This window comes from Trichoplax adhaerens, genomic scaffold (assembly GCF_000150275.1).
Source record: "Trichoplax adhaerens TRIADscaffold_2 genomic scaffold, whole genome shotgun sequence".
Taxonomy (NCBI): Eukaryota; Metazoa; Placozoa; class Uniplacotomia; order Trichoplacea; family Trichoplacidae; genus Trichoplax; species Trichoplax adhaerens.
The window spans coordinates 12,485-23,412 of record NW_002060944.1 but is presented as its reverse complement, the minus strand read 5'-3'; the positions used below and the strand labels follow the sequence as shown (position 1 = coordinate 23,412).

The following is a 10,928-nucleotide window of genomic DNA, read 5'->3' as shown; positions in this document are numbered from 1 at the left end:
TGACAACAACTACAATCAGATATAATAATCTCTAAAATAAAGATAGGTACTTAGCTTAATCAACTATACATATTAAATTAATGAATTAAAAACGGACGTCATAATATGTTCTTGTGATAGTGTTATATACTATATTAGAATAGAAATATCTATGCTAGGATAATTTTGTTAGCATATCCTTATTTAATTAATTTTTAATTTGGATGTACTGTGTTTTAATATAGCACTTACTTTATGTAACAGTGACATATACATAAATACTGAAATTAATAGTTATATTAGGGAATGCGTATTATCTACTTACAGTTCGAATCATTGTGATTGTAACTTACTTATGGTAGATTGTAAATTATCGTGGAAATGTCTCGTGATAGGACATATCGTAATCTGACTATTCTGTATTAGTCATCAGATGCCTATGTTCGTAAACATTGTTGTCTGCATTAGGGAGCAGTAGCTAAAATTAATGTCTAATTCAGTGAATGATTCTAAAGTTAAGTGTACTAACTATGACTCATGAACTATTGAGGAAGAGTATATAAATACAATATATCGTATCATTAAGTTAATTCTGAAACTTAGTTTTTAACGTAAAATACGAGACATCTAAGTCTTTGCGTAGTCTGCTAGAAGAGCGAAAGCATTCCTGATAGTGCAGATATCGTTCCTTGATACGTGGTTCAAGGAATTGACTTGGTTATCGTACATTACATTATCTTGTTGCTAAGCTGTTTTGCGACAGTTCTTTAACAGATCTACTTTATCTCTTAAACAATAATGCGCAAATCTTACATTATAATATAGCGTTGTTGAGCTTGAAAAAAATTTCAAATAATATGTCTAGCATAGTTATCTATTACATGTCTTTACGAATATATTATTTTGTAGAAATGCTTGCAATGTGATTTAGTACTGGAATTACATATAAATTGTAATAAATGGCGTGTCTAAAATTTTTTATACGCATCAAACCGTTAATAACAATAAATCTTAAGTCACGAAAATATTGAGAAATTCTTCTTGGATAATTTCACTATTACAGACTTACACATATTCTATTTGCTTTATAGGAATGAAAACTCCATCAGCTATCTGTGATATTCTGTTTTTATTCAAATATCTGAAAAATTAAATGTATAGCATAATGAAAGGTTGGATCAAGAGATCTGTAATGTAGCAATTTTAAAAGAAATTCTGTCTAAAGCTTTTCTCAATATATGAGTATACAAGAATTATATCGTTAAGATTACTTATGTTGTAATATTTCATACTAAGAAATATTTGCAATGGTAATACTTTATTTTTATCTTGGTATTAGTTCATCATAGGGTAATATTTATTTTATCCTTTATCATGATGTGTTTCGGTAACTATTACGGTGATTAACCTTAAAATAGATTATACAGCAGTTGTTTGGCAAATACTAAAGATTTATCTGCTAATAAATTGCTGTTTAAAATCACTAAATCGTGCTCAATGGAAAGCCATTTTGTGCTTCAGTTGCTGGAAAAATTGATAGTGCAAATTAAAATTTTTATTGCTAACTGTCCTTTCTATCTGATAATACTAATTAGACTGAATAAATCTTATTATTCGCCTTTGATATCGTGAATTATATTGTGTACAGCTCGGTAATTGGCGACCTTGATACAGTACCATGCAGCGATACTGCAATACTAGTAATGCCTACTATCAAAACGTTAGCAACTAATATTTATTTTAGTCCTGTATCATGATATATTTCGGCAAATAGTACAAGAAATTAATATTATAAATAAACCATACAGCAATCACTAGACCAACACTATAGGTTACCTGCCAATAAATTGCTGGTTGAAACGAATAAAATATGCGCAATTAAAGAAGTATTTTTATACTTCAGCAATTGAAATAATTAATGGTACTGTAGTGAAGCTGTTAGATGAACTGTTGCTGTCAACATGTCGTGTAGAGGTGAATTAGATATAACTTAAAAAATAACGGCAAAATCTAGGTCAGTTGAGAATAATAGGTATATATAAGTTATGTATGTAGTAATTCAAGTATGTGGATTTCAGCTTCGTAGAATATGATACTAATCATACAATTTTATTCTCATTCTAAACTTTGTAAGTATTAAGTAATGTGTTCGTAATTATTATGTTGCAAGCGAGTTTGATAGCGTATTTAAGAAGCACCGCTTTTCTGTTATTATTGGTCTTATTCCTTCTTTTCTAAGATCTGCTATTATAGGAGATTTTTCTTGTCTGTCAGAGCCTGTTGTGCTGTTAGCTAGCATCTCAATCGATAAAGAATTAGTAATGAAATCTGATATTATCAAATTAATTTTGTGATCTACACTCTAATTATCATTAGTAGAACAGGTTTTGTTGCAGGCTCAAATTATAATTTATTTAATTGCTAACTGTTCTTGCTATTTAACTGAAGAGATCATTAACAGTTTAGCTATCAGTACGAAAAATTCCAGATATTGCAAATTAAACTAAATAGTTCTTATAAACTGACTGTGATTGTTACTTAACCAAAGTTGCCAAATCTAAACTAATTAGATTACCCTAGATAAGTAACAATAACTGAGAAATGCACTTTCGGAATCTTCTAACTATATCTTTTTTCTGGAAAATGCAAGTCTAATTTAATATTCAAAATCAATCATTTAAATAACTTTTCTAGCCATAAAACCGGTTTGCGATGTGTGATATATTTCGACCAATAAGACTTCGAGAATACATTAAATTATTCCTAGTCTAATCCAATGAATTTGTAATCCCAACAACCTTCCCTTTTTTTTTAACGAGCAGCGCGGGAGTATTTACACTATTGTTAGGTGACTGTGATTATGGGTTCATTCCAATAGGTCAGTATAAGATTCTTACTGTACTTTTTACCTCAAGAATTCTTCATGTAAAACGAATAGCTCTAAGCCAGTATAAGATTCTTACAGTACTTTTTACCTCAACATTTCTTCATGTGTAAAACGAATAGCTCTAAGGTAGTAAGTTCTGCAGAGTACTGATTTTTTAAATAGTATTCGTTATATCGCTAAGGGTGGCCACTGGGCCTTTCAATTTTGATTTGATGTAATTCTCTGACGAAAATTGAATAAACATGGAATCTTTATAGAGTTTTCTACACCGCCATTTTGATTGTTACATTTTCTTATAACGGTTGTTATCGACAGAGCAAGCTTTGCTTGCATACGCAAGCGATCCTTAGACACATTATAATGATTGGTATATAATTGACCACAGTATTAAGAACATTGTACCGCACTATCGATATCTCACAGTACCTGGTAATCTTAAGTTGGTATGTCCATCACCGTACATTAGTTATCATGATGTGCTTTGGACCATGAACTAATCTTAGTATAGCATCTCACAGCATCTCATCTGTGAATGCATAATTAAAATGTAGTATTCTGGAAGCATCGCTGTGAATATAGTAGTGCCTGGCTATTACCGGGATATATATAATGTCGAATGGTGAAACTATCTGTTAATTATTAACAAATGGGTACATTATCGTAAACCGTCAGCAAAGCGACGTGAGTTTGTACTAGTATTACTATAGATTAACTTTATGTTTGCCCTAGCTTATAATTAACAGGATTTATATTGAATTTGCCATTGACAATTCATATACCATATTTAGTATAATTTAACCTGTATTAGGAACAGGTTTGTATCGGCTATATTAAGTCATCAAATAATTCATGCACATATCCAAATTAATAACTATCTCAACGTGATACATATACATATCTAAATTAAGTAAGTTATCATTCATCACGGTAGATTTACTACCGTGACAGAGATATTAAAATTATTATAACTTTGTATATCTGGATAATTGGTGTGTACTACATAATGCTACGCAACGATACTCCACTACTTACAATGCCTACTGCCAAAATCATAGCAGACTGTAAAGTAACTTAGTCATGTGATTGTAGATTATTAGCCACGCTTAGTATGATGTACGGTAGTGCAGTTATTATATTTATCTTACGATATATTTTGTAGCTTATAATTATAGACTGTAATAGTAGACTCTATGCTAGAGCACAGATAAATATACAGTAGAACGATGAACTACTATAAAGTTAAAGGTAAAAATAGAACTATGAATCATTTATTAGGAAATGGTTATTCATTTTACTTTGATTGTAGCTGCGAAGGCTACTTAGATTATAAAAGCAAGCGATATTAGATTATCTAATTGTTCTTTCTAAAAGTCTTTGAGTAGTTGTATTTGGCTAGAGTAGAGCTGTGAGTCACTAATCTTTGTATTAGATCTAATAAAGTTCTAATTTTCTACAAATTTTGAATTTTCGTGATCAGATTTTATCACTCAAATTTTCTAATTGGGCCAATTATGTAAATATATTGTATAACATAAATGAATATGATTAAGGCTTTACAAAATTATAGCACTAGTAGGAACCTATACGAATCGTAAAATATATTACAAAATATTGCGTAATTCATACTTCATATTAATGATAGATTTGCTCTAATATCATCAGTTGTTCTAAATCAGTGAGCATCAATGGCCAGAATAACTTACAAAGTTCTTAAATTTGTAAGTCCTTCGAATATTTTAGGAGAATCTAGGGTACTTAATAAGTTTTCGTCCAACCGTCTGTTTTAATAATTAGAAGATTATTATGGATAATATTGATATCAAAAAGATCACTTGAATGTCAGGAACTATTAATTTCTTTTAGAATTATTGTAGATTATTCTTTAAATTGTTACTATATGGTACATAAAAGTTAAAAGCACAAGTACTTCACAATTGCTTACAGTTCGTATACGTTAGATAGGTTTAAAAATGCCCCGTCTTCAATTTTTTCTATCTTATTTTTGTGAAGATGTCTAAATCAATGAAAAGAATACGATAACTTGCGTCGCAATCATGATTGCCGTGTAGTACTCGTATTTTTAGGACGGTTTAATCTAGGTATTTTAGCTACCAAGTTTAGAATATTGTCTCGCATAAAAAAATTTTCTGCTTATATTATTTTCTTTATTATGATACTTAGCTAATATACTAATTATAATCGTACAATCGCTAGTACGAAAATAAAACGGAAATTTCCAAAATTATACAAATAATCAGTATACATCAAGGCACTGTATCTGTTTTAGCTTACAAAATCTCCAGCTCTGATAATCCCCCAAAGATTTTTGAATTCAATACAGCTAATGAATTTGAATATAGATATCTGAAATAATAATTATGAACATGAAATAGTTGGAGCACTGACATAGCACATTAGATTATACATTCCAAATCTTGATAACTTACAGCCACCGTAACTTATTTAATCCAGTGAAGGCTTGCTCTCCAATCGTTTCTATCTTGTTATCATCTAAGTATCTAGAAATTAAAGCAAACCTATTACCTTTATTATTCTTACTTATCCCTCTAAAATGATTGATTTCAGCCGTTTTGATTAGGCATTTAACAAGTAGTACATCTGCTAAAATGACTATAGATATTGTTAATATTGCCCCTTGATGTTTACTATGTTCAACTATGAAATATTGTATTACTAATTAGCATAAATTCGTTACATTCAAAATATCTTTGAAGAAGGTATAGTGTTTAGCAAAGTTGTCATCATCGAACTATGTTAGTTCTTAATATAGAATCATTTAAACTCTTAATATAATATATAATAGTGTAATTTTACATATCAAAGCATATTGATAATTTCGTGTTTAGAAAGGAGTTCATTAAATCTCTGATGTCATACTGTATGTAGCTGCAAAAAATTTATTTCATCTCTGATAAATTTCATTATGCAACTACCGCATATTGTAAGCTTTCATTACTCTGCTTATAATTAATCCATCTATTATACTATTTATAAAGTACCTAAGGAGTAGGAATATAATTCTATAATGCTAAGTATAACATTTTCTTGTGCTATAAGTATCTCGCATTGGGCGATCTGCTTTTTATTTTAAATGTCTCTATGTTATTATATTCTTTGCCAATAAGAATGCCATTGTAGCATCAAGTTGTTATGATCATTTTTGTTCTTTCAGCATTTGCGAAACATTGACAGTATCGTTAGCTATGGAAAAAATCGTCTTAGAATTGCAAATAAAATTAATAGTTTTTGTGGATTCTGCAGTAATTGGTAGACATCAAATACTAGTGTACAAAATCTAAAAATTAATTCACTTGATGCTTCTTGACGTAATTTTTGCTTTCGAGTAAACTGTACAAAAATGATTAGCATGTAGTCCACTTACAGTACATAATGCATTTTGATTAAATGAATATCCTCTAGAAATTTTGATTGTTAAAAATTTATATCTAGAAGGCAATTATTGCCTGCATTGCTATATGATGTTCAGTTCTGCATAATTATGCTACCTTGCGAAGACTTACAGCAATTTAAGCTGACCTAGGTCTGCGAAGGCTCCATCGGCTATCCTTTCTATTTTATTGCTATACATATATCTATATTTAGAAAAAATAGTTTAAAAAATTTTGCTTCTTATTTATTTTATCTAGTGTTAAGCTGCTGTTTAATCTTGCTATTCGCCTATCACTTAATAAAATCAAGTTCTTTTAGCATTTTCTGCAATACTAATATTCTGTTATGAAATAAATTTTTAATTCACTACCGAATTATCAGGGCTAGGTGCAAGTACTTAATATTGCTAATAATAATTCAACTAATACAGCGCAGAAATCACAGAGAATATCGAATTAAGCAGTGAATGGCATGTTTATGACTTTATCTGCATTAAAATGGTGATGATATTATTAATTTAGTTGTAAGTAGCCTACAAATATTTCAAACTTGATAATCCTTCAAACGTCCTGGAAGCTATGCCACTGAGCGTATTTTGGTGTAACCACCTATTTCAGTTTTCCAGTTATTAATGCAAAAATTTTTCGAGGAATTAATATATGAATAGATGACCTACATGGGATTAAAAAATTAAAAATCTTAGCAGGAAGTTACTTTTGAAACTTACAGTGTCATCAACTTTTGTAAGCTTGAAAAAACGCCATTACCAATCCTTTGTATCTTATTGTTTGACAGATATCTAAATTGATAGAATCAGCCCCGTATCATCGTCAATATAGCATATTTCATATGGTAACGTATCTTATGCCGTATTTTTTTCACACTATTTAAATACAGATTTTGTAGGTGATCTGCCTCCGAAATACACCTTTAGTGCTATGGTATCTGTAGCAGTTACAGCCTTTTAAATAAAATATACACTATAGCATTAACAACCAGATTAGAAATTAGCATTAACTTAGTATTATATGCATATGGTGGCATTAAGGCTAAGATATAAAATGCGTGGGGATTTGACGACTTTAAAATAAATTTATTCATTAATAATGTTCAATATATATAGCTCACAAAGATCTTAAAGTTGATAATTCTTTAAATATTTTCTGCGACGTCAATTCTTCTAGGAGATTTCGATTAAGGCCACTTTATGAATATAATATGAAATCAAAGACGCTGTTGGGCGATTAGTATGCAAAGGATTAACAGAACTTGCAAATTGTAGTAATTACAATTTTGCAATAGTTCAAATTAATAGAATAATTAAGAATATTCTCGCTGGGAAACCATTAACACATCTTACATTATTTTAACTTACAGTACTTGTAAATTATACAGTCTTGCAAAAGCACCATCTTCAATCTTTTGTATTTTATTTTTGTTCAAGTATCTAAATTGAAATCAGTCATGAAGTGAAAATCTATTAATAAATTAGATCATTTATTTATTTGTGATAATCATTTGGAGATGACTTAGTGAGTTAACATTAACGAGGTATTAGTAGGTGTATCTATAACTATGTTTGACTTACAGCCATTTTAAGCTTGGATAATTAGATAGGCTATTTTCATTAACTTTCCAAATTAAGGTGCCAGTAATCCTTCTATTTTCAAAAATTATAACATTTTATATTTAAGCCTTGCATTTATAAGGTATAAATCACGGCTAAACTGAATTTAGAGATAGTTCTCACTTGCTTACATAAGTGAATTAAGTTAGATAAGATTTTTATTGTAGCTAAAATCTTAGTTTGATAAGTGCACTTATAGTGAAAGTGTCGTAATATACTCACAATTGTGTGACGTTAGCCATCATTACTTTTGCAGTTGGAAAAGTAGTCATGGTTGCATCTGTGCAGCCTATATACGAAGCACTCGGGCAAGTGCAAGTTTGAGGACATTGAAGTACTATTACACCGTTGCAAGGAAAGGTATAAATATAAAGTTTATTTCATTATTGACACTGGGCATACAGCAATCAGTTGGTTTATTTACTTAAATATACCATCTTAACACTCTTTCCAAATATCTATTACCTAGATTTATTATCCATGACCTATTCTACTACCTTTATCGTAAATTTTTATACAGTACTATGTTACTATTATTATAGTACGTAATGGTAAGGAACTGCCAAGGCTTTAATAATCGCTTCTTAACGCGGATTTAATTCAAAGCAATTGAGATACAATAGATGTGGAAACTTTACTCATAGTAGAAAGTTTTGAAATTAGACTTGATGATAATCAAAGTTGTGAATTTTTATTTACAATAAAACGCAGTGCATAACGTTTTTTTCATTTTATATTTATGTTATAACTTTATATCTCTAGCTTGCTCCTAATGCGTATCGGCCATGTTATATTTAAAATTTTCTTTATCATTATACATGCTGTATTCATTTCACGCGCAATAGCATAAATGCTGAATAATGATTAAACTTGGCAAGCTCACGAGCCACTATACAATGCTGGCTAACAATTGTTAACTATGTAATTTGAAGAAATGTCCAATAAATATTAGTCTTGATATTTAAATACATATTAGATTACCTATAATAATAAGCTATAATTTATATATATAAGTGTTACAGTTCAGTATATCTAACGTATTGTATTAGAACTAATTCATCCGCAGATACGGAAAGTTCTATAGTTACTCGGATTAATGTACTAATTGGACTACTTCTACGCAAATAATCAATACCTGGCCAATATCTGTTAGTCCTAGGTTACTCTTTATTTGAGATCAAGAATGATACAAGACAACGCTGAATATTATTTGACCTTACGGTCTAACTGAGATCATATAGATCACGATGGATCTCACCACTGAACGTAACTAAATCAAACAGCGCATACGATGGCACTTAGACTTCTCAAGCAATTATAATTACTAATGATTGCCGTAAACTGGCAACTACTAACAGCAACTCTGATGAGTTGACTGACTAGAATCGAATGAGTAAAATCACTAAAAACCAACTGCTGTAACGTTGTACAAATATTTAAATATTATGAGTACAGACGTACTATACTACTACACACTAACGCGGTATGACTAACTATCACGAATCAATCCGAACTGTATTCGGTCAAAATTGTAGCAATAAGTGGTTTAGAATCAGCAGCAAATTTCAGATAACCTTAAAAAAAACTAAATATTTAATCTCTGTGACTTATAGTATGTAAAACTAGGTGTATCGACTTGTATCGATCATTAGACAACGGTTTATAACTAATATTTAGGATGTCCTGTAACCAGGCAATTCTTGAGAAAAGTATCTGTACATTAATCTAGATAGTTCTAATGAAACTTAGTATCGTAATTGTAGACTTTTAGCTATGTTAGTAAGATTTACGGAAGCGTAACTTTCTATATTTGTCTTAAGACGTGTTTTGGTAGCTCACTACTGTGGACTGTAATGGTAGATTCTATGCTATAGTACAGATAACTATACAGTATATAGTACGGTGTTGAGTTATTATTAAGGCTAGAGATAAAAAAATAGAACTGTAATTCATATATTAGGATATGCTTAGTTTACCGTACTTTGACCGCTAAGAATAATATCTACGGAAATACTGTAGCTGTTTCCTAATCGCATTAATGATGGTATAATAATAATTTGACTATGTGTAAATTAAGGTAGACTGTTGCTATGTTGATTGTGGCTATGACTACCATGAAATGAATGTAAGCCGGCAACTTTAGACTATTCAGTTCGTTCTTTCGAGAAGTCCTTCAATAGTTATATTCGGCTAGAGTAGAGCTATGTGTAGCTAGTCTTTGTATTCGATCTAATAAAGTTTTAATTCTCTATAACTTTGGAATTTTTGTGATTGGATTTTATCACTATAGTACATCACAATAGTACATCATCATTATTGAAATATTGATTAGCAAGATACTTGAAGAAGATTGAACAATTCGTAACTGGTTTATATTCATACTTTACCGAATTGAAAGTCGAAAAAAATGTTTCATTAGATGTCATAGTTGCTTAGAATATACACTACTTGTTACGTTCTTGTATTTGTAGTAGTTAAGTACGAAATAAAAAGTTAACGAAATTTTCATACCTGAGGCATGTAGATAGCCAGAAAGGAATGCGAAATGCCAAAGTAAAATAGATAGTAATGCCATGATTACCCGTATTTTTTATTCAGGATACCTTTTAATTGACTTAATTGGTAAGATTAAAGTACTGGAAAGTACAGCAGATAGTTCATAAGTTGTATCAATTTATTTAACTGAGGACTTTGCTGATCTAATGCTCTAAAGAAGCAAATATTTGCATGATACCTATTACGCTTCGAAATCCTAACTACGATATAGTTTATAAAGATATTTTGTCACGTTGAATATGCTGTTTCATTACTTTACAAGTTAAGATTAAGAAAGATGTTGTCTTTGCTGCGAATCAGAAGATATCGTTTCGGTGTTGATAAATATAGAAATACATAAATGCTATACTTTTTACAAAATCTACTTGCCTAGATTTACTTAGATATGAGTGAAGTATCAATAAAAAGCTACCATTCATTAAAAATTTTAAATTTCTTTACCGAATGATTATCGCTTCAGAAAGAAGC

General features: G+C 30.0%; 1 protein-coding gene across 1 annotated transcript; it reads right to left on the bottom strand.

Moving 5' to 3' along the window:
- Window positions 1-4,297: 4,297 nt before the first annotated feature.
- On the bottom strand, window positions 4,298-8,176 carry TRIADDRAFT_52845 (uncharacterized protein; the record flags this gene model as incomplete). The annotated part of the gene is made up of 8 exons (XM_002109094.1): window positions 4,298-4,316; window positions 4,570-4,644; window positions 5,314-5,385; window positions 6,409-6,480; window positions 7,005-7,076; window positions 7,653-7,724; window positions 7,866-7,937; window positions 8,127-8,176. 8 exons carry the CDS (start codon window positions 8,174-8,176, stop codon window positions 4,298-4,300), a joined length of 504 nt encoding a protein of 167 aa, XP_002109130.1.
- Between the last annotated feature and the right edge of the window lie 2,752 nt (window positions 8,177-10,928).